The sequence below is a fragment of the Magnolia sinica genome, chromosome 13 (assembly GCF_029962835.1).
Source record: "Magnolia sinica isolate HGM2019 chromosome 13, MsV1, whole genome shotgun sequence".
Taxonomy (NCBI): domain Eukaryota; kingdom Viridiplantae; phylum Streptophyta; class Magnoliopsida; order Magnoliales; family Magnoliaceae; genus Magnolia; species Magnolia sinica.
Genome location: NC_080585.1, coordinates 27,255,498 through 27,280,994, shown reverse-complemented (window position 1 = coordinate 27,280,994; position 25,497 = coordinate 27,255,498). Strand labels below are relative to the sequence as shown.

General features: G+C 40.2%; 1 protein-coding gene, 1 non-coding gene and 1 pseudogene across 4 annotated transcripts in view; all 3 read left to right on the top strand.

Moving 5' to 3' along the window:
- The window catches only part of LOC131223352 (mediator of RNA polymerase II transcription subunit 15a), a 34,770-nt gene extending 25,782 nt beyond the window's left edge, over nucleotides 1–8,988 (top strand). For all 3 annotated transcript variants that reach the window (XM_058218733.1, XM_058218734.1, XM_058218735.1), the window contains 4 exons: nucleotides 6,622–6,966; nucleotides 7,685–7,870; nucleotides 7,947–8,035; nucleotides 8,477–8,988. In XM_058218733.1, coding sequence (XP_058074716.1) covers nucleotides 6,622–6,966; nucleotides 7,685–7,870; nucleotides 7,947–8,035; nucleotides 8,477–8,681 — 825 coding nt within the window. In that variant the 3' untranslated portion in view covers nucleotides 8,682–8,988. The remainder of the gene's footprint in view (nucleotides 1–6,621; nucleotides 6,967–7,684; nucleotides 7,871–7,946; nucleotides 8,036–8,476) is intronic.
- Nucleotides 8,989–17,570: 8,582 nt separating this feature from the next.
- TRNAN-GUU (transfer RNA asparagine (anticodon GUU)) lies at nucleotides 17,571–17,644 on the top strand. Its single transcript has one exon. It is a non-coding gene; the product is annotated as a tRNA-Asn (tRNA).
- A 1,007-nt stretch (nucleotides 17,645–18,651) lies between these two features.
- On the top strand, nucleotides 18,652–21,357 carry LOC131224074 (disease resistance protein RPS2-like; annotated as a pseudogene).
- Nucleotides 21,358–25,497: the final 4,140 nt, after the last annotated feature.

Genomic DNA, 25,497 nt, shown 5'->3' with positions numbered 1-25,497 from the left:
GCTAGGTACCAGCATAAGCTTATGGTGGTACCAGTACCACTAGAGTGCACCTCTATATACACCTAGATACACATGCGTGTGGACACCCGCACACATTGGAGTCCCACAGTGTTTTAAATAGCACTCGTAGGTGTAACATAGCATAGCTACAACGTTATGCAGCGCACCAAAGTAGTGTAACTCCCACTCCCATGTATGTATGCTATTTTTGGTTTAGCAGAAACCATATGCTTTGTAGCACTTGGCGTAGGTGGTTTATGCTACTGTGGAAGTGGGTTGGAAGGCTTAAACACAAGTTTTATTTAGTAGTGCTTTATGTTTGTTAGGCACAAAAGTTGATGACTCATTCTCCTTACACGTGGCAATGATGTACAGCTATACATACCATCCAAACTATGGTCCCTTTTTGTGGGTAGAACATATCTAGAATCACAAGTATCAACCAATCATGTCTACCTATAGAACTACGCCGAGTGTATAGTTAAAGAGTTCAGCCATTTTTAAATGATGTAAAACTGACATAGTAGGATAACGCATAAAAGCAAACTACTCTTGGTTTGCCTCTTTCAAAGTCCTTTTTTGAAAACACTATTCCCTTTCTTGTCGAAAGTCTTATTCCCTCTTTTGAAAACCCTCTTTGATTCTCACAATCCATACAATGATTAAAAACAAAAATTTAGAGAATCAATTGGCCCTACGAGACCTTTTTGCTAAATTTTGAGCATTGGAGCCCAAATAAAGGAAAAGATGGATTTTCCATGACTGTTGAACTGAAGTTTTTCGTTTTTTTTTTTTTTTAAAAATTATTTTATTTTAATTTATAAATATTGATTTAAAGCTCAAAAGAGGCAAGTTCTTCCCCGTAAACTCTGTTAATGAGTTGTATTTAATTGTGGATGTTGATTTAGGGTTTTTCTTTGGCATTTATCTCCTTTTTGGGAGGTGACTTGTTCTACAACCATTTGTTTTGTGGGGCTTACTGTGGTGTGTTGATGGCATGGCATCCAACCCATCCAATCTATCATGTAGGCCACCACACTATTGTGGTGGCTTTTGAGCAGTTGTTATTGTTTTCTATGGTTTGGCCATGTGATGATTGGATAGGTCTAATTTCTTTCTCTATGGTGGCTATCCATTGTTTTCTATCATGTGGCTCAGCATCCAACCCGTCCAGTCCAATAAGATGGATCCAAAATCATGTGGGCCACCATGCTACAGTTGAGCGTGATTGTCTATTGTTTTCCATGGTGTCCTTTGATGATTGGATATACCTAATTTTTGTGGCATCCCATCATCACAACTGGGTTCACTTAATGTGTGGGTTGGATGGCATACATAGCTAAACACAGTGGGTCCTGCAGTTGCATAACTTATACTTGGCTACTTCTCATTTTTCTTCACTAAAACTACAAAAAGATTTGTGTATATTTGTTCATGCTATTTGTTTGCTTTGAAAATAAAACTTGTTAATGTGATTGGTTTTTGCTTGAATATAAGTAGGCTGGCTTTTGATAACTTGTTTTGAACATGCTTTTGCTTGAACAATGAAGCATTTTTTTTTTTTCTAGGCCGTGTTTTTTCTTCGCTATTTTCTATATTTATTTTTACTATTTACCATATTTTTTCCATTATTTTAATTAAAAAGTAGAAGTATAGTGTAGCCATTATTCCAAGTATCCCCAATATTATTGATAATATCCCCGAATTATCGGTATCTCTAGCTCGGCGACACCGATAACATTGGTAGCATCAGAAATTCTAGGCATAGGCAATATATTGCTGAGTATCACCAATGTATCGATATTGCCATATTTTCAACCGTGTAAATTTCAGGTACTGCTTGTATCGCCAATGTGCAGTGATATTTTGATAATATCACCAATGTATTGATATCGTCAAAAATTTATTTATAAAAAAATTTCTAGGTGCATGTCGTACGATGAAATACATGTTTATATGTGTGTATTTATATGCATGTATGGATGGATGGTTGATTGTGTGTGTGCGCGCACGTGCGCGCATGTATGGGTGGCTGGATGGATGGATCATGCATTTGTGTATACATGTATTTGTCATTGTGTATGTATGCATGCATCCATGGATAGTTGGATGGATCATGCATGTGTGTTTGTATGTATGTATGTGCATGCATGGATGAATAGTTAGATGTATGGGTCCGCCATTTTCTCCATGTTTCCCCGAGTTAACGATACATGCCTTTAGGCCCCCATTAAAGGGAAACTTATTATTTGATTCATAAATATGCAAATTTTCGTCTTTTTTACTATTATTTGATTCCTAAATTTGCAAATATATGTATTTTAGCATCTCCTCAAGTTTCATTAAGAAATTTTACTACTTTCCCCTTGTTTCCCCAATGTTTCCCTTATTCAGTGATACATTTATGAGTATCGGCGATATCGACACATTTATGAGTGTCGGCGATATCGTTACATGTATCGTTAACGATACATGTAACGATACTGATACTAGTGTTTTAAGTATTGACTATATCGGTTGATATATTCCACGATATAGCTTGTATCCCACCCGTGCGATACGAAACACGCAAGTAGTGGGATATATCTCACATGTTCGATCCAGTGAGCATTTTCGATCATTTTTTTATTCCTGTAAATCATGTTAAATCAGTGTCAAATTGTTACAAATCCATGATTTTTCATGGATTGAGAGCTTCGATTTTGAGATTTGGAGGGAATGGGCCAACTTGCGGAAAATTGAAAAAAATAAATAAATTTCAATTTCTCACAAATCGGTTGCAATCTTTGTATCCAAGTATAAAATCAAACAAGTACGTAACCTGATCTGGTGATTCTTCTTTTGCTTTTGAATGTATTGCTTGTGTTTCCACACATCTTCTTACATTTATAAATTATATGAACAGTCTTTGAATATACTTGCATCAATTCAGTTAGACAATGCATAGATTAGGACCCCACATAAAGAAAACCTATTACGTGCACTTGTTTTTTGTAATGTTTTGATTTATAAGTTTGTATTGAAGTCTTTTTTAACAATTACTGAAGTTTCGTTAAAAAATTCGACCAATTTCCCAATGTCTCCCCATGTTTCCAACAACAACAATACATCATGCGATACAACCGATATATCCACGCGATAACCGATAGGTATCCGTATTCCAAGGGTGCGATATGTAATGCGATATCAATATTTCGAACACTGACTGATACTACAAACACTTTGTAGCTTATGCTAAATGTAATGTAGCCTATGTTACACGTAGTGTTGTCAAATGGCATAAATGATCCTGAGCGATCGCTTGTGCCTGATCACTTGTGCGATCGCACAATTGCATAAGTTATTGCACATTATTATATCACTATTATTATTATTTTTTGAAAAACATTAAAAATAAAAAAATTGAAAAAAAGGCAAAAAATGGGAAAAATCTGATTTTTTTTTTTTTTTATTACTTTAACTACTCCAATTTGGTTTTGTTTATCTATTTCAATTTTCAAATTAATTTGTGTAATATTACTATACTACCTAAGCTATAATAAGTAATAAGTTAATAAACCATTAACCAGAAGATGTAAAAACCAAAAAATTAACTGTTCAATAACTTTTTAATAAAAATTTAGTAATTTTATTGATAAAAAAAATCTACAAACTGCTAATCTACTATATACATTATTCCCTCTCCCATTGTGGCACATCACCACCATCATCATCGTCAGAGTCATCTCCTTTAACGTATACTCATCTTCTTGTATTTTTTCATCATCTATTTGCACAAGTTGCTCATCTACGTCTAATGGTCAAGCATCTGCTTGTACTTGTTCAATGTTAATATTTCTTCTCCTTAACTGCTAGTAGGCCTCATCCTGCCATTGCTCGCCCCTCTTCTTTGCCGTTGAGAACCTTCGTCAGGTGTTGATCCATAAGCGTCGTCTTCGACTTAGGCCCATGTAAGGGAATTGCCAACAAAGATATAGATCTTTTGTCTCCACAAGCCACTCACTATCTGCTTCTAAATCATCTGAGCTAATAGGATATTAGAATTTAGGCTTTTCTCGCAGCTTTTGGTTATATTGGACGAAGACCAGGTCATTGAGTATTTTTTTTTTTTTGTTCGAGACGATTTCTTTTTTATTTTTTGTGTGAATCTGCATAACATTTAGAAATTTCAATTAAGCGTGAATTAACAATTTAACATTGAAATTTGAAACTGAAAGCGGATTATAGAACTTCAAGTTGTAAAACTTACTGACTTAAATGTACTCAAGTCACGCTCACAGTTACTTGAAGAATACGTAAGGCCAAGAATTCTCATGGCCAACTTCTGTAATGCCGGATCCCTCCTAGTCGGGTCAACTCCATACATAGACCACCAGTTGGCTATGTAAATAAGTTTAAATTAAACACTTTCTCACTTACACTTCTTACATGGTAAGTTGTAAAACTTCGTAGAATTGCATACTTGGCAATTTCATACTCCTATGCCTAATACAATCTATCTTGATCAAATCCATGCACTCTTCATGTAGAAGTCCCAACTCCCAAGAAATTCTATCTTGTTTTTCTTTCTCTGGATCCATTCTTTCTAAAGCATCAAGAAATGTAACCATATGCATCCTCGATGCCGCAGTTCGATCGGCAGATGCAAAGAATACGACTGGATCAAGGATGTAGGCAGTCGAATACAGTGGGAATGATATTTGGCTGCCCAATCTAGCATATATAATATTTAAGATGGGCTGGTAAGCACGTTCTTTATAGTTGAAGTGTTCCATGATTTTGTTTATAGCCTTCTCCATTGCATCGTAGATTGTGGTGGTGATTTGCAATCTTAAAATCACTTGAAATGAAGTCTTAACTCTTGAACTAGAAAGTCTTGAAAGTTGAACCTCTCTCGAAGTCTTGAGTCTTGACTTTTGAATCTTGATGTAAATGTCTTTAATCTTGAATCCTTGATGCTTGATAAAATAAATGAATAGAATTAGAAATTAGAAACTAGAAACTAAGAATGAATGAATGGATGATACTCTAACTAGTAACTACTAACTACATAAACACAAATGCACTTATATAGTTACAATAAAACAAAATAATATTGAACGTTGGGTGACTTGACTCTTGAGTGTGCTTGTCACTTGACTCTTGAGTTTACTTCGTGTCTCTTGAGTCTTGAGTCTTGAGAATGCTAATGAAAGAAATAGATTATACAAGTTAGAATTTAAAGTAGAGATTAGAAATAGATGCTAAGAAACATTGAGAGATGAGATAAGAGTATGAGAGTTGATAGTTGAGACTTGAGAGAATGAGATTAGAGAATGTATTAGAATAAGAGAATAGACAGAGAATAGATTAGAGAATTAGAGAATATATTAGTGAAGAGAAAGAAAGAGAGAGTGAATAAGAAATTAAAAGAGAATTACAGAATAGACATAGAAAGAGTGATAGTAAATAGATTAGAGAAGAGAGATAGAAAGAGAGAGAGAGTAAATAAGAGAAGAAATGGGGAGAGTTGTCATGAATTGTCATCTTGTCTTCTTGAAGAATGAAGAAAATAGGTAGTGATTCTTGTCTTCTTGCTTCTTAATCTTGCCTTTAAGTGATATAGTAAAGAGAGATTATGAAAGAGATTAAGAGTGAATGAAAGTATGGGATTGGAGGGCTTTAGAATGATTTAGATGAGAGCAAGAGAGTGTATGAGAGTTTTGGGGAAGATATATTGCAAATGGACAAGGGGGGAGTGCCGTTTTATAGGCAAAAGCACTGGGGAAAAAAATATGCTTCAATGGTTGGATTTCTAACCGTTGGAGCATATGCAATCACATATACAGCATATGGCATATGTGACCATCGCATGTGCCATATGCTGATGGTTGTGTAATTATGCGATCGCTTTTGACAAAATTGGTTACACACTACAGATGGATGATTGTTCCGCTATACACTACATACCATTTAAAACACTGTACCAGCATAAGCTTACGGTGGTACTGGTAAGTGGTAACCATTGGAGTGCACCCCCTTATCGGCACATACTTCTTTGAAATGGCCTGATCTTTAGGACGTCCCTTCATCCTAGTGGAGCATGTTTGATACATGGATTAGATGGCATATATTTACCATGATTGGCCACACTCACAGAGATGATCACTCCCCCCTTGTCCTTTTGCAATATATCTTCCCCAAAACTCTCATACATGGATTAGTTTGGATCACCTCTACAATATTTGAGTTTGGATAGCTGTAGTTTCAAAACCTGAGATGCACTTGTTGCACCATTAATATTTCCATTTAACAATGGATCACAAAAGATGTGCTCTCCTTACACCATCATTATTTCTATGGAACAGTGGATTAAGATGAGGGAGGGGACAAAATGCGTCTTCATCTTTAGCTGATTTGAAATGTTGTCACCCATGTGATGTTCCACAACATTTATTGATGCTGTTCAAGCTTACCCATTCCCTTGTAAACATTCATAATTCTGCTTTAGGTAGATAACCACATCAGTCTGACAATTTCAAATAGCTTCTGTTCATTAATTTTGGCATGCATTATACAATTTGTTCCATCATAACTTTCATGAGTCATGATAAAAGCATAACTGTATTGCAACCTTTTCAGGTAAAATCAATGTCCCCAAATGCGCTTTGTTCCTCTGTCAGTGACATTGGCTCCGTTGTGAGTATGGTCGACAGGATAGCAGGATCAGCACCTGGTAATGGGTCTAGAGCTGCTGTGGGCGAGGACTTGGTGGCCATGACAAAGTGCCGTCTGCAAGCAAGGAACTTCATGTCACAAGATGGAAGCGCTGCAACAAAGAAAATGAGGCGCCAAACGAGTGCCATGCCCTTAAATGTGGTTTCGTCAGCTGGTAGTGTAAATGACAGTTTCAAGCAGTTGGACAGTCTTGAGACATCTGAATTGGAGTCAACTGCAACATCTAGGATCAAGAGGCACAAGGTTGAGGTATGGCATTCACTTTTGAATTTCATCCATGAGATGTTGCTGCCTAGTGAGACGTGCTTTTCAGTGGTGATTATCATCATTCGCTGCAAAACTCTCTGGATTTTATTTGACCGGAAATATTCTTTTAGCCATAGTTCCTCCTAAAGACCATGTGGACAACCATCTTAGAGGAGGTTTTGCCTCCAGCTTGATGGTTCAGCAAGAGTGTTGTTGCCAAATACCTGATATATGACAAGTAGGTTAATGGATCCAGACTCCATGTAGGTCTGATAAGTTGACGACCCTCACCTTAGCTGTATGAACCATGTGGCCTTGAAATATGTACGTCTGATAAGTGGATGACCCTCACCTTAGTCAATATTCGTTGGGAAAAGTAGAAGGCTAGGATTTTCTTTTTGGTGTGATTTTCAATGGCAGGCCATCCATGGAGAAGACTTGAATAGTTTGGATTCACCCCTTCCCCATCATGTGTAAACTATTCGGCGGTGAGCGCTCATGCCCGACCAGAGTCAGCCTCATTATCTTGTATTTGTTTGAAAGTAAATTGCTGCCAATGCATGTTGGCTTAAAAACTGAGAGGCATGATAAAAATCTCGGATCCTTTTCTCCTGTTAGGTGGCTTCTATGCTGCTACTGCTGCATTATAGAAAGATCTTGGTTGTGCCTCATCAATCTGTCTTCCTAAGCTGACAGATGGTATTTCCATCTCCTGTTGCAGGCTAGCCACGCACTGCTGGAGGAGATTAGGGAAATAAACCAGAGGCTAATTGATACTGTGGTGGAGATCAGCGATGAGGATGTTGACTTGATTGCAGCCGATGGTGAAGGGGCCATCGTCAAATGTTCCTATAATGCGGTGGCTCTCAGTCCAAACTTGAAGTCGCAGTATGCTTCAGCACAAATGGTGAGCTTTGCAAATCTTGTACGTGCAACAAGCACATATCCACACGATGTATTGATTCTGTGCTTTGCTTATGCAGTCCCCTGTGCTGCCGCTGCGATTGATCGTCCCTGCGAATTATCCAAACTGCTCTCCTGTGCTTTTAGACAAGTTTCCGGTTGAACTTAGGTAGGAATGGTTCCAGAATTCATTTTCCCAACCTGCATATGATTCTGTAGATGAACTTGTGCGTGTGAGGGGGGGAGCCTCTTTATGCTGCACTTGTGTGAGATCCATGCATTTCATTAGGTGGCACCTGCTATGAATATGCCATGGCCCCATAAATAGGGTGGTCCACTTATCTGCTGGGCCACACTTGTAGGGAAATTGATGGTTGGTAAAATAGATTGGCTGTCCATATTCAATATACATCTGTGGCTCACCTGATGAATAAACTGGCCTGATATTTGAGAGATGCATGTTCATGGAAGGTGGGTCTTGCATGTGTGCCAGCCACGTTTATGGTGATGAATCCCCTCCCATCTCTCACTTGTGGGTCCCTTTCATCCACACATTTTCATTGATATTGTTGCTTTCTGACATGAATTTAAATCATGTATGCCCACACAGTAAGGAGTTTGAAGACCTGTCAGTCAAGGCTAGGTTGAAGTTCAGTATATCACTCCGTGGCCTTTCGCAGCCCATGTCATTGGGGGAAATGGCGAGGACTTGGGACATCTGTGCCCGCAAGGTTGTCACTGAATATGCTCAACAGAATGGAGGAGGCAGTTTCAGCTCAAGATACGGTACGTGGGAGAAATGTGTGAGCGCTTGATCGTGGCCATTGCTGGCATGAAAAAATACAGTCTGTGATGGCAGCATTGCCCATTAGTGTCTGTGGTAATGCAATCCAAAGGAGGATGCTGCATTCTAGATAGGCAAGATAAGATGTTGAGGCAGCCCAAAACCGTTCGGGACTGCAGTTTTAACCTACAATAAAGCATCTTGCACAGTTCAATTGTGCAGGACGAGGGGGGGTTTTGATGCAGCCTCCGTTCCAAACTGTTTTTTGTTGTTTTAGATGCATTTACATGTGTGTCCATCCTTATTTGTTGTATAGCAATGTACGTTGGCTTTCTCCATGATTTAGCTTGAATACAAGCTGTTAAGAATAGAAAATATGCAGCAACAGGTGAAGTTCCTATTTATTTATTTATTTATTATTATTATTATTTTGGGTAAATGGATTACATTAAAACTAGGAAGAACTGCAAAAACACACAAAGGTATGCTATATAATACTGAGTAGACAGGCAATCTTTCACTAAGTTCTTGGAGAGTCCTGAACATTGGATTTTCCAAGAACATGTGAAAGGATCGGGATCTCGTTCTTAAAGACCCTGAACCGGATCCAATTGGGCATCCATCGTGTATTTAAATCTAGGTTTTTAGTTGGTTTAGGTCAAATAAGAGCGTTTACCAGGCCTGGCATACTTGATGGACGGCTTTAGATCACACACACATGTGCCACATGCGTGGTAAATGGATCTCTTAGATGCCTGTGGCTTGGGAAACCTTGTTCTATTCCTAGAATGAACAATATATTCAAGGAGGCCTCACTTCCAAGCGGTTTGGACCACAAGCACCTACCTAGATGATAACTTCCAACCTGTTAAGCGTATGTGAAATCCAACCCTTCCAATTGGTTAGCCCCACCATGAGGATCACATAATGCAAAAATCATCCCTATCTACTTATCAGGTGTGTCACACGATCCCAACTCTCCCCTGCCAAGCGAATTGTGTTATTGGACTGTTATGATTTTTGGGTTCCCAAGTCTGGCGTGGATCAGGTGAGTCCGGGGAAACAGGTTGGTGGGTGAGTCCTTGACTCTAGGTCACCTCAAAGTATGTGTTGTATATCCTTACCGTCCATCCAATTTCCATGCTCATTCTTGAACAAAAATGAAACTGATATATACAAATCTCAGGTGGACCGCACCAAAGGAAACAATGGTCATTGAAACGCCCACAATTAAAAACTTCCTAGGGTTCACCGTAATGTTTATTTGCCATCCAACCTATTGATAAGGTCACAAAGACAAAGGTTAAGGGAAAACACAAATATCAGATTGATCCAAAAATTTTGTGGCCACAAAGTTTTTAATGGCCAATCACCACTGTCTCCTGTGGTGTGGTCCACCTGAGATTTGGATCTGCTTCACTTTTGGGCCCACGTCCTAAATTGATCAAGCAAAACGGATGGATTGTGTGGATATACAATCCGTACACCGAGGTGGGCCGAACGGTCAGGGACTCTCCCACTAAGCTAATCCCTGGACGCACTTAATCCACGCACGACGGAGTCAAGATGAGGCAACACCTCCGATGGACAGGGTGGATCTGCATGCACGTTAATCTAGTGTGCTTCCCACCTCCTCCAGGCCCACGTCATGCGATGGTCTATTGATTTGAACGGTCTATATTCTCTAAATTAAACTACCACAAGATACAAGATATTTTCCCATAATCATGCTTTAATATAATCCTCACTCACCTTTGATTTTTGACTTTCACACGAGTTATTGATTTAAAATTAAAAAAAAATTAAATAAAAATTCTACTTTTAAATTCTCTTAAATCCATTAAAAGTTTTCAAATACAGTGAAAAAAAAACAAAAAAAAACCCACACATTCTGACTTTGACTAATGGCAATCATATAATTCGGTCAGTGATATTTCAAAAAGACTATTATGCCTCTTGTAATTAATTTTATATATATATATTTATATATATATATATATATATATATATATATAAATTATGTAAGAGTTACGAATCACTTCTGCGGTGTAGTGTGGGTCCCAGAATAATGGGTTTGGTTGATCTATGCCATCCATCCTTCTTAGATTATAATTTGAGGGCATGAGCCAAAAAGGAAAAAGATCCAAATCTCAGCTAGACCCCACAAGAGTTAAATTAGCAATTAAATTCTACCATTAAAAAATGCTAGGGCCCATTATAATTTCTTTTTTGCTTACCAACTTATTCACTAAATGACGTAGACCTAAATTAAAGCTCCCACTAAAATTCTGTTTTTCCATCTAATCAGTTTGGCCCCCTAAGAAATTATCAAGGGTAGGTGTTCATTTCCTTCCATTTCCTGTGGTGTGCTCCAATTAAGATTTGGATCTGCCCTGTATTTTGGCCGTGCCTTGAAATGACCTTGAAAAATGGATGGATGGTGTGGATATACCACATATATCATGTGATGTGAGCGGTTCAAATTAGTTCCATCTTTCTCAATTATCTTGGCTGGAACTTAAACCAGGTCTGAGTCAAATAGCAATGATTTGAAGCACTTTCTTAAGGATTATCGGCTTACCAATTGCCTACCATATCTCCTTTCTCGTTCAGATCATGTGAGCTAGAACAACTAAGATGATTTTTCGAGTATCAATGACCATTACCAATCAATGGATTCATGGTCAAATCCCTCCACGATGATTTTTTTATTACAATTTAGACTGAGTGAGAGAGGGATATATAGTTTCATTTGTTGGTAGTTTGGGGGATACATAAATCATAATGATGCCACAACTTTTGAAGAACTAAGGGGGAGATGGCCAGCATATGCAAATTTTGGTGGAAAAAGAAGTGGGGCCACCATGATCTTTGTGAAAATTTACCTTGTTCAACCATTATGAGAGTTCATTTTAGGAGATGAGAAAAAAAAAAGAGCCAAATCCAAAACTGAAGTGGGACACATGAGAGGAAACAATGGGGATTGAACAACCACCGTTGAAATATTTGTATGGCTATAAAAGTTTTGTATTAAGATAAGCCTTTTTTATTTACAGTTCATCCTAGTGGGAATGACCTTATATATGGTTTGGATGGCATCTAAACATTAACGGAGAGCCCAGGAAGGTTTCAACGGGAAGGTTTCAATAGGAAGGTTTCAACTGATAGGTGAGGCCCAACTATTTTTGTGTGGAGCCCACCCGAAAATCTAGCTTGTACATTTGTTCTTTCTTATCAAAGATGCAGGGGCATGACTTTTCTTTTGAAAAAAAAAAAAGGGGAGGAAAGTTTCAACTGTAGTAATTTCTTTTTCCAGATTTCCCTCTCATGTAGCTCACTTGGGTATGGGATTCGGTTAATTTTTGTCACGTCCTAAAATGAACTCACAAAATAGGTAGACGGAATGGATTACTCACATACATCATGGTGGGCCCCACCTAACTTCCCATCATAAGAACTTCCTGCAGATAAGGATATATGCTTCCGAAACCAGCAACGACTTTGGCTAGCTTTTACCGTACCGAGCAAACTTTGGTGGTCCCACCGTGAATGTATGTGGTTTATCTATGCCATCCATCCATTTTTCCTGCTCAGGTAGGAGTTAAGCCTAAAATTAAAACATATCCAAAGTTCCACTGGACCACACCATAGGAAATAGTGGGAATAATGATTTCCACCATTGAAACACCGTTGAAGCTTTCTTGGGGCCCATAGTGATGTTTATTTGTCATCCAACTTATTTATAAGATCACACGTACACGGATAATTAAAGAGAACCCACAAATATCAACTTGATCCAAAACTTTCGTGGCCTCTAAGAAAATTTCAACACTAGATGTTAAGTTCACATGGTTTTGTGTGGTTGATGTAGAGCGGGTCGTGGATAATTTCATGGCCAAGATGGATCATAAAAGGCCCGGTCGATGACAGAAGTGATCCAGACCGTCGGACCTTAGATCGGGCGTATCTTGCAATCCGGAATGAGTTATTTGACGTAAAATATATGATTTTGGGGTAGAACGAGCTACTTTAGCCAACCAACCCTGCTATGTTGAGTTAAGCAGCCTGGAATTGTGAAAAATCCCTGAATCAACGGTCGTTTTCCTGTTTTAATTTCGTTTTTACTATAAATAGTAAGTTTTAGTTTGATTATAACTCTTCATCTGTCAGGCTTTAGGAGTTGCGCCCAACGTGAGAAGAGCTTAGAATAATTAGGAGAATAGTTTGGTGAAGCTGAATAGGACACTTACTATTTTTGGGCGAAAACCTTGCGCACTAGTAGACATCACGACCGTTTATAAATAGTAAGTTTACTATTTATAATAAGTCGCGGATTCTAGGAGTTTGAGTTGTAGTTTGATTATGATTTCTTTCCTATTGCTTGGTACTCCTATTTAAAGGGTTGTGAACTCATTTTTATTCATCAATTAATCAATTTTGAATTTATTAGAATTTATTTCTATTTTCTGCTTTTTTCCTCGTAGATTCAAGAAGTCTCTGTGAGGAATCCAGAGAAGCTCCGTGGATTCGAAGTAGTTATCCTCATCATGTTCATCCTTGCGTCAGTGGTGTGGTCCACTTGAACTATGTATGGATATGCTTCATTTCTAGGCTCAAGACATAAAATTATCTAGTAAAATGGATGGGCAGAGTGGATAAAATACATACATCATGGTGGGCGCCACAGAGTTTACTCGGTATGCAGCGATATGAGTTACTCTGTAAGCAATCCCTTCTGGGACGGGCGCCCATTGGGTACTACTCCCACCTAGGGGTGTACATCGAGCCAAACCAAGTCGAGCTGGCCTCAGCTCGACTTGGCTGGGCCACTAGTTGACCTCAGCTCGAACTCGTCTCGGCTCGGTCCTCAAGCCCGACTGGCCAGCTTGACTCAGTTCGGTCAGCAGCTCGGACTAGTTCGGGCTGAGTTCGAGCTAAGATTTAGCCAAGTTTTTCTGTGTGGCATTTTCACAAACACCTGGACTGCACCTTCAAAATCTCATTGTTTGTAAAACAGAAGCAAAGATTATTCAGGTATTTTATCAAATACCTTCTAAGCAACATAAAAAATAAAAAAATAAAAATTGTATTTGTTTCATATACATACTTTTCTTGCCACCAGCCACACTTCGTTGAGTCATTTCATCAAACACTTGGTGAGCAACACCAATATCAAAGTAACCGAGTCACTGAATTGGTTCGATCCGAGTTCGATTCGAGCTGGGTTAGATCCGAGTCGAGTCGAGTTGGGGCCAGCTCAAACTCATTTTCGAGCTCAAAAAATCAGCTCGACCCGGCTCGAACTCAACTTCGAACCTAGTCGAATCGAGCTTTTTTGAGTCGAGTGGAGCAAGCTAACTGCTAGCTCGGTTCCTGTACACCCCTACTCCCACCAAGACCTAGTTGGAGATGGACGGTCTAAGGTCTCTTTTTGGCCCACCATAATGTATATGTTTTATCAACGTCGTTCATCAATTTTAACATATTATTATAGGGGATGATCTAAAAAAAGAGGCAGATTAAAGGCTCAAGTGGACCACACCACAAGAACTAGCGGGTATTGAAAGTTGACCTTTGGAAAATTTCTCTGAGGGCATAAAAATTTTGGATCAAGCTGATATTTTTTCCCTTCATATAAGTCTACGTAACCTTATTAATACTCGGATGGCAAATAAACTTCATACAAGTCCACGTAACCTTACCAATAGGTCGGATGGCAAATAAACATCACAGTGGGCTTTAGGAAGTTCTCAACGAACGGTAGGAATTCAATCCTCTGCTTCCTGTGGTGTGATCCACTTGAGCATTAAACCTGCTTCCTTTTTGAGTACATGCACTAAAATGATCTGTCAAAATGGATGGATGAATGGATAAAACATCTACGTCATGGTGGGCTTCACAAATCCTCCGATAGGACCTTCCGTCCATAGCTAGGTCCTGGTGGAGGTGATACCCAATCCACGCCCTTCCAAACCAGCAATGTGGGTGATGGTTTGGCCCTAGGAAGGTTTCAACGGTGGGTGTCATTATCCCCACTTTCCTAGGGCAAATAAGAAGAGCCTCCGCGTACTAGCATACTGAGTAACTCTATGGGACTCACCGTGGATGTATACGTCTTATCCAAGCTTTCCAGTGATTTTTATTTTATTTATTTATTTTTTTAACGTATCCTTTTAGTTCATGGGTTCAAAATGGAAGAATATCTAAAGCTCAATTAGACCACAACGAAGGAAACAGTGGAGACTGATATCCACTGTTGAAACATTCTCAGGGTCCACATTGATGTTTTTTTAAAAATTTTTTTTTAAAAAAAAACCATCCAACCTATTCATAAGGTAACATGAATAAATATGAAGGAAAAACACAAATATTTGCTGGATTCAAAACATTTGTTTCCCAAGAAGTTTTCATTGGCAAGTAAAAGGCGTTCAATTCCTACAATTGTGGTGTGATTCACTTGAGAGTTGTGTATGGTTCAATTTCGGGTTCAGTGACCTTAAATGATCTTGTAAAATGGATGGACGGCATAGCACTATGCCAAAATTGCAAAAAAAAAAAAAAAAAAGAAAAAAGAAAAGAAAAAGAAAAAAACAATGAACAAGTTTCCATAAATCGCTGTTAATGACAGACATAGTCCGTCGTATGGTCCATCGAATTTTGTTGTCATACATAAATCCTCAACCATTGATATGGTCCGTCGAAAATATTTGACAGATCTGATCCATCAGAAAAAACAATGGATTATCTCCATCGTAAAACTTAAAATCTCCATCGCAAAACTTTGGCAGAACTCCGTTGAGTGTTCTAAAATTTTACGAAGGATATGGTCCATCGCTACTCATCGGATGAGTAACGGACCAACTTGTTGATTTAAAACATCTGAAAGTAGTGACGGATTTGGTCCATCATCAAAATTTTTGCAAAAATAAAAGCTTTTATAATTATCTTTTTGAATCTATTACACCAGATAGCATATCTATAGACTATACACATCAAAATCATAATATAAATGCATATACAAGCGTTCAAATGCATGGATTGTCAAAACTCGTACAATATCTATATACATCAAAAACATATATGAATCACATCTATCTATTCACTTGGGCAATCCATTAATAAAATTTCTCCCAAAATTAAAAATAGTATTTACATTTGTTATTTTATGAATCTATTGCACCTGATAGCATATCTATACACGTCAAAATTATAATATGAAGGTAGATAAGACCATTCAAATGTGTCGATTGTAAAACACGGAATATCTATACGCATCAAAATCATAATATAAAGGCTAGAAAGCACATTTGAATAATGTCACTTAGGTTGTTTGGTGAAAAAATTCTGAAGCAAGACCACTACTTCTTTTGCGACGAACGAAGTCCGTCGTAAATCCAAGCATTTTTGTGACTTCCACATCTTAGCGTAGTGGATGACATGGTTTACTCAGTATGCTTAATGTACTGAGTAATAATCAGTATACCAAGTATACTAACTTAGTAGACATATCCGCTTCTATTTATGACATAGGCTATAGCATGAAATAATAATGAGAAAGATCATCGTTTCTCTCAAGTAGTAACGGCCTTGAATCCACGAGATAGTTTTTTGAATCTATAAGAGAAAAAGAACAACATACCGCTTAAATATTTTTTTATTAAATAATGTGGTGAGTATTTTTTCTTAATTACACCCTTAATAAAGAAAAAATAAACTAAAATTTATAATTATAAAAAATAGTAAAATTCTAACTTTAATAGAATCTACCCAAAATAGTAATACTCATCTAAAGCCTAATTTGCTAAAAATAGAAAGTATCAACAAACCTTATTAGATGAGTCGTAGAATGATTACAAGTAAAATTTAAAAAAGATGAAAATTTAAGACCAAATATAGGGAAATATGATAGAATTTTACTAAAAATAGTAAAAAAAAAATTCTAAAATTCTATTTTGAGCTGAAAACATGTGTTTTCTCACAAAACAGATAGATACAACCAACTATATACATGGGTTGGTTCATACCAAATAACCTGTTCTACTCCAAATCCATATGTTCTGCATCTTATAATGATACCCCAATCAAAAGTTATGCGTAATTTATGGTTCACACTTTAAACAGTAATTTCTCTCTATTGAAAAAAAAATAAAATATTTTTCATTTGAATAGTCCTGGAACTCAATTACATCATGCTATAGTAGGACTCAGCTTGGATACGATGGATTACTTTTGTTTTCTGTTGGCCTTCTTCTAGCTCAGTTGTGCTAGAAATGTATACGCGTCACATCCTACATGAGGTTACTGCCCCTTGTCCCAGCTCGGCCGAGACGGGCCTCTGAGGGACCATCGTGATTCATAGGTTTTATCCACACCACCCTTCCATTATGCCCTATCATTTTTCCAAATCAACACCACAGGAAGCAGCTTTAATAACGATGACCACCATTGAAGCCTTCTTAGGGAACATCATGATGGCCATCCAACCCGTGTTCAATAAGGTCACATAGACCCGGATGAAGAGAAAACACAAATAGCAGCTGATTCAAAACTTCCACACCTCCTTAAGAACTTCCACTATGTGGTCCACTTGAGGCTTATATCTGCCTCATTTTTTGGCTTATAAACTAAAAGAACATGGAAAAAGGGATGAACAGTGTGGATGAAACCCATACGTCATGGTGGCTCCTCGGAGGACCTGCCTTTGCCGAGCTCTGGACAGTCGGGGGTAGTACCCAATTCGCGTCTGCTTTATCATCCGTCTACCTTGAATTCTCAGTAGGTTGATGCACTGACGGAGTAAAATCATCTGTGCAGTCCCATGCTATTATGGTACATGTACAATACATGTACATCAATCCTAATCGTTCAAGTTGCATGTCAGTTTCACTAGAATAATGCCACTAATTAAAAGTGTCAGCAAGCTGGAATAGCTCAGTTGGTTAGAGCGTGTGGCTGTTAACCACAAGGTCGGAGGTTCAAGCCCTCCTTCTAGCGATTGATTATTTCTACTAGAATATTGTACCGGCCTTCTTGGGCCTTTTTTTTTTTGCCGTCATCCAACTACTCAGTTAATTTTTCTACAAGGTATTGTGCCGGCCCACCTCTTTTATTTTTTTCCGGTCATCCAGTCACTCTCTGTCAATATTTCTATCAAGTATTGTGCCGGCCTACTTATTTTTATTGCAGTCATCCAATCACTCTCTATCAATATTTTTTGAAGTATTGTACCGACCCACCTGCCCACTTGGTTTTTTTTTTTTTTTTTTAATTGCAGTTATCCAGCCACTGTATCAATATTTCTACAAAGTATTGTACCCGGCCCACTTGTTTTTTTATTACAGTCATCCAGTCACTCTCTATTAATATTTCTACAAAGTATTGTGCCGGCCCACCTGTTTTTTATTGCGGTCAACCAGCCACTCTCTCAGTATTTTTACGAAGTCGTGTTGTGACAGCCAAAGCCAATTGACAAAGGGGAACTGATTTGATGCAGGTGGACAAGGTAAATACTAAATCTGTACTGCAGTTACATTGATATCTTCCACGGATGGTGAAGATGTCGTGTTCCTGTGGTTTTTTGAGCTGTGGGCTATCATAGGCAGAGGTCAGCATGTGGACGGTCCTGTTTATTCATCGTATAAGTTTCCACTGATTTCGATGCTATTGTGTAGTTAAAAGGAACAGCTGAAGGAGTACAAGGTTGTGGTATACACGGGATAGACATAAAAATCAATCCAGACCGTCCAAATTGTTGACTTCACTGTAGATGGGCATAGCTGCTAACGATATAAACGGTAATTAACGGATACTATTGACTATTTTTCAGCGTAACCATCCATTTTGATGGCCACCAATCCAATGGAAAGGATCCAAGTAAATTTTGGGTTATGGCCCCAATCTGAACTCACGATTTTGACTATCTTTTAGCCGTTTGTTTCTTGTGCATGTGTAAGAAGACCCTAGCGGCACTCCAATAGAGTTCATTTACACGTCTATTCCTCTTCTATACTTCCTACCAATCTCATTCTGTGCTCCAAGGCCATGGATTTCATCAGCCCGGTCATCCACATCGTTTCTCGCCTCTTGGATCCCATCGCTCAACGCATACGATATGCCGTCAAGCTCCGAGAAAACATCGACTCCCTCAAGAATGCCATGAACGAATTGATACGTGTAAGGGACGACGTGAAGACAAAGGTTGATGTTGCTGAAAGGCAGCTGCTGGAACGCAAGAGCCATGTGAAACGGTGGCTAGAAAGCGTATAAGCCATCCAACGAGAAGTGAATGAGATGGAGGAAGGTTATAAGCAAATGAGGTGTCTTGGTAACTGTCGTCCGAATTGTTGGTCTGGCTACAAGCTGAGCAAGAGGGCGGCGGAGAAGCTGACAGATGTAGCTGATTTGAAGAACAAAGGTGATTCATTCGATATAGTGGCGGAGATGCCTCCTCCAGATGTTGTGGAAGCGCAGCCAAGCACTTCAGCTCTAGGCATGGACTTGACGTTGGAGGAGGTTCGAGGCTACCTCAGAGAAGATAGTGAGGGAGTCGTGGGGATAAATGGAATGGGGGGTGTGGGCAAGACGACACTCTTGAGAAAGATTAACAATAAAACAACCCATGGTTTCAATGTGGTGATTTGGGTAGTGGTATCTAAAGAAGTAAATGTAGCAAGGATTCAAAATGACATCGGAAATAGGCTAGGTTTGTCCTGGCAAGAAAATACAAGCAATGAGAGAAGGGCAACCGACATTCACAAGGCCTTGAGCAATATGAAATTCACGCTACTGCTAGATGATATATGATTGCAGCTGGATCTCGAGATGGTTGGAATTCCTCGACCAAACAGCCAAAACAAGAGCAAGGTTGTCTTCACCACACGATCTGAGGATGTGTGTGGTCACATGGATGCTGACAAGAAGGCCAAAGTCAAATGCCTCACGTGGAAGGAAGGATGGGATCTGTTTCGAGAGAAGGTTGGTGAAGAGGCCTTGAATTCTCATCGAGAGATTCCGGGCCTTGCTGAGGTTGTTGCAAAAGAATGCGGTGGTCTACCCCTTGCACTCATCACAATTGGGCGGGCGATGGCGAGCAAAAAGACACCCCAGGAGTGGAAGCATGCAATAACGGCTCTCAGAAGGTCGCCGTCTGAGATATCAGGTATGGAAGATGAAGTCCTTTTCCATCTGAAATTCAGTTATGATAATCTTGGTGGCGACACAATCAAATCATGCTTCCTATACTGTTCACTGTTTCCCGAGGACTATGCCATTAGCAAAGAAAGTCTAATAGATTACTGGATTGGGGCAGGATTCTTAGATGGGTGGGATGATGATCTTGATGAAGCTCGTAACAAGGGTCATGATCTTATTGGAACCCTAAAGCTTGCATGCCTTTTGGAGAGTGGTTTTCATGAGGAAACAGAGGTGAAGATGCACGACGTGATACGTTAACTGGCTTTATGGATATCTTCCGAATGTGGGAAGAAGAAGAACAAGTTTCTAGTGCAAGCGGGAGTTGGATTGAACAAGGCACCAGCTGTCGAAAGGTGGACAGAGGAAGAAAGGATATCTCTAATGAAGAATGGAATTAAAGAAATAACAGAGACGCCTAGGTGCCCCAATCTCTTAACCTTGATGCTCCAATGGAATAGGGATTTGGCAAAGATCACCAATGGATTTTTTCAATTCATGGCTCATCTTAGAGTGTTGGATATGTCAAATAATCAAATAAAAGAAATCCCACCTGAGATAGGTAACTTGGTTGAGTTGCAATATCTCAGTCTGTCCCATTCATGGCTCGGAAGCTTACCTAAAGAGATAGGAGATCTCTCAAAACTGAAGCACCTGGATGTGGGGTATACTGGATTTCTTCGCAGAATCCCTCCTCTGACAATATCAAGGCTTTCTAGGTTGAAAGTGTTAAAACTGTTGGATAGCTTTGGTAATTGGGAAGAAATAGAAGGGATAACAGAGATGGAAGAGTTGAAATGCTTGAGCCATCTTGAAATCACCATAGGAAGTGTACCTGATCTTAAAAGGTTGCTCAATTCTCACATGTTGCTGAAGCTGACACGGGCTCTAACCATAAAAAATTGCCAAGGCATGACCTCCACCCAACTATCATCGACTTTCAGTGCAATGGGGAGTCTAAGAGATCTTAAAATTCATCGATGCATAGAGATGAAAAAGATGACGATTGGTGCAGATGTGATGAAAGAAGATGATATTTCAGTTTCGAGCCTAGAGCGTCTCAGCCTTTCAGAACTTGTTAACTCGAATATCGTCCGAGTTGGGGGATGCATCCAAAACCTTCGCTACATCGAAATTAATTTTTGTCACAGTCTGAAGGATGTCACATGGATTCTACAACTTCAAAATCTTGAAGAAATCATGATACAACACTGCGAATGACTAAAAAAAGTAATAAGTACAAGTGATGTTGGGATAAAGGTTGGGGAGGAATGCCTAAGAAGTTTCAAAATTCTGTATCTCCGTGACTTACCTGAATTAACAGGAATTTGTAATGATGCATTGTCTTTCCCTTCCTTGGTGAAGGTGGATGTGCATTATTGCCCAAAGCTAAAGAACCTTCCACTCAGTCTCCGAAGGAAGAAGGATAATTTTCTAAAGAGGATCGTAAGTGATAATCTTGCAATGGACATCGTACGTGAGAAAGAGTTGTGGGATCGTATGGTTGGAATCTAGTGAACCCGGCTAAAGAACCTTCCACTCAGTCTCCGAAGGAAGAAGGATAATCTTCTAAAGAGGATCGTAAGTGATAATCTTGCAATGGACATCGTACGTGAGAAAGAGTTGTGGGATCGTATGGGCTGCCACCACGTGCACTTCTTCGAGGATGGGCTTGCGTACTCTTTTTCAATAAAACCACCATGTCTTTGTTTGAATATATATAAGTTTCTTTTATTTATTTATTTATTTTGCTCACACACCCACCCACACAAGCACTCGAACCTGCCGTGATCTGAGTGTTGGTGAAACGCGGACTGTATACGAGTGAGCAATGTAACCGGACCGTTTGAATCTTGTATCTGAAAAGGAAATGAAAAGAAATGCGACCATGTGAGTTAGTATTTGTTCTCTTAGTTCTAATTATTGAGGCCTGTTTGAGTGCCACTAATTAAAAATTAGTTCATCTCATTTTGATTGATCATAATTATGTATTAGAGATCATGTTTTTTTGGTAATCATTAAAAATAATCTCGATAGCCAGTAATCAGAATCTCTGATGCATAATACCATTAATAAATTGAGATATACTCTTTTAAGTGGCACCAAAACAAGCTGTTAATATCCAACGAAGGCGGCGAGGCAACAGAAGAACTTCTACCAATCTTCCATCTTTTGAAGGCTGGTTAGAAGCATCTATGGTCGAAGGCCGGCTAGATGCTACCTGCAAGTCAAGAACAAGCCCTACCCAAAATCAAGATACTGCCATGGGGTACCTGAACCCAAGATCAGGATATACAATGTGGGCATGAAAAGGAAGGGCGTAGATGAGTTCCCCTTCTGCGTCCATCTTCTTTTTTTTTTTTTTTTTTTTTAATTATAAATTTTAGTTTATAACTGCTACTCTTTTTTTCATCTAAAAATGATTGAGAGCTGTACATTGTATGAGAGGGCCTGCCAACAAAAAAAGGAGCAGGCCCAACTATAAACACGAGGCCACAACGGCCACTACAACTCACGCAAATAACCGAGACCCAGCTTGTCTAGGAAGAGAAGACCCTTGATGATGGCGGGGAGCTCAAAGATAGAACGGAAAAGCTGGTGAGATTGGCTGCTACTACCTTGGCGGGCCAAACCGTCAGCCACTGTGTTAGTTTCTCTAGGGGCGAAGGAGATGGAGATATATATGCTAGCCATGACCGCCCTAATTCTAGTCCACCAATACCAAAGGGCCCAAGAGGTCGCCTCCTGATTGAGAAGCGCATCCACCACCTCCTTAGAGTCACTCACCAATTCTATCTTGTTGAAGCCAAGGTCTCTGCATATGGACAGGCCTTCCTAGATAGCTTTCGCTTCGGCCCTTCCACTCATGCCAAAACCATAGCCCGTGGAGAAAGCAAAAATAAAATCTTCCTCGTTGTTCCTTCCCACCCCACCACCTCCAGAGCTACTCGGGTTGCCCAGGGCCGACCCATCAACATTCACTTTAATCTAACCAGAAGGGGGCCGAGTCCATTTGATCATACTAACCTTTCTTGGACGAGAGGCATTGTCGGAGAGGCCCAAACCATCCAGGCCTGAGGCAGAGGAAATACGAACCGTCGAAGGAAGAGGGAGAAGGGGCGCAAGCCTGTGAATCCAGCGAGACACCTTGGAAATCACTGTCTGGGATGAGATTAACACCCCATCCAAGCGCGCAACGTTTCTAGCCAGCCATATTTCCTAGAAAATAAGGGGTGGTGTGAGACCTCTAAGAGTGAGAAGGCGGTCTGTCGAGGCTGCATATGTCCACCACAGGGAAGCTCTCCCAATGGCCGAAAGCAGCTGCCGATGTGGAATGCTAAAAAGGCCAACGAAGTGGTCCTAAACCGTCGCAGCCAGCGCACTAGAGGAGAAGACGTGGTCGGCAGTTTCACAACTCGGCGGTCAAAGGTTTCATCTGGACACCAGCGAGATACCTTTTGCCTGAATTTTTGAGTAAATCGGGACCACTTTCTTGAAGATCTTTCAGGAGAGTAGCGATATCTTAAGCAGGAGGCTTGGGTGCCAGACCCATTTGGACCAAGCAACAGCCTCCCCATTCGGCCGTGAGGCCCTCCAAGTTGTAGCAATGGTGAAATCCCCACTGTAGGACTTCGTCCAGGCCTGACAGTCAGCAGATGAGGACGTGTAAAACCCTTCGTCCACGACGTGGTCGATCACCATGGGAGGAAGAAAACTCCAAGCAAAAGAGGGATCCAGCCACCCGCTTGGGCCCAGCCACTCACGCACCTGCGCCTGAAGAGAAGGAGGGGTGGCCAACACCCATTTGCTAAGTGGACCCAGCCCAGTCCAATCGTCTAACCAGAAACTGCACTCTCCCATGCCAATGATCCAGCGAGAGTTAACAGTAATAAAGGGGAACAAACGATAGATTTTCTTCCAAATAGGGGACGCAGCAGGGGATTTGTTGATCGGCCCTGGGTCAGAAACATCAGCTGCATATTTCCTGGTCATAAACGCTGACCAACAACTACCCGGCCCACTGCAAAAAGCGGTCTAGGCCATTTTAGCTCTGAAAGCCTTCATCACACTGCTGTAGCTCTTAATGCCTAGCCCACCTTCCTTCTTAGGCATGGCCCAGTGGCAATGCTAACGACTTCCTTCCCAGCCCCAGAAGAAATCAGCCATAGCTCTATCCAGATCAGCAAAAAGTCATGCAGGAATATCAGCAGCCGCCATTGTGTGGACTGAAATGCTAGACAGAACATGGTATATCAACGTAAGGTGCCCTGCTTGGGACAGGATGCGGCTTTTGCAACTCAAAATTCTGCTAACAAACTTATCTAGGATCTGTTGGAAATAGGCCCTGTGAGTCCTACCTTTGAAAATTAGGATCCCCAAGTAAGAGAAAGGGGGGGGGGGGATGATGGGGTTCCCACATTGAAGCATAAGATGCGTTGGGCTGCCCTTACTCGTGCAGCCGATTGGCCTGAGGAGATGAAGAAGACACTCTTCTGGGCGTTGATTTTCTGGCCTGAGGAGTCTTGGTAGAGAGCCAGGAAAGCCGAGATTTTCCAAAGACATTTGGATGAGCTGTTGGCAAGTAAGACCGTATCGTTTGCATATAACAAATGGGAGATGATGGGGCAGTCCCTACGAGACTGGAAGGGGCTGCAGGTCCTCGAGTCAATCAGGCGTCTAAAACCTTTGCCTAAAACTTCTGCCACAATGATGAAAAACCCCGGAGAAAGAGGATCGCCCTGGCGTAGGCCTTGGGATGACTTGAAGAAACATGTAGGTTCTTCATTGATAAGAATGGAAAACTAGGAATAATTATTCCAGCACCTCTCAACAAGTTGAATCCATGTACTGTTAAAACCAAATCTAGTCAGGACTCCGTTCAGAAAATTCCAATCCAGCTTGTCATATGCCTTCTCCATATCTAATTTGATTAAGATGTTCCCTCCCCTAACCTTCCTGTTCATATCTCTGAAGATCTCTTGTGCCAAGGCACAATTCTCTGTAATGGATCGCCCTTTGACGAAGGCGCCCTGTTCAGTAGAAATGATTTTTGGAAGAATACTTCCCAGCCTATTAGTAATAACTTTTGCAAAAATCTTGTATATACAGTTACAAAGGCTGATGGGGCGAAAATTGGAAAATTTTACTAGAGCAGCTGTTTTAGGAATGAGGCAAAGAAGGGTCGCCGAGAGGGCCCTTGGGAGAGGATTCCCATGAAAGAGGAAATGGACCGCCTCCCGTATGTCCTGGCCCACAATATCCCAGCAATGGTGAAAAAAAGCCCCCAAAAAGCCATCTAGGCCGAGAGCACTAATTGTAGGGATGGCCTTGGCTGCCGCATGGACCTCTTCCATGGAAGGGTCAAGGAGAAGATACCTGTTGTCGTCCTTTGACACGGAGGGCGGGATGACGTCTAGGATGTTGTTGGGAGAAGAAGAATGAGGCTTAGGCTGTAATAGAGTCGAGAAGAAGCTGACCGTCACACTCTTGATAGCGCTAAGATCAGTAAGAATAGTATTATCCGCCTACTTGATTTTGTCAATATGGGATCTTCTGGCACTGTCCGTTACAAAGGAGTGAAAGAATTTAGTGTTTCAGTCTCCCTCTTTGAGCCAATGATTCCTTGATTTCTGCTTCCAAAAGATTTCCTCATATCG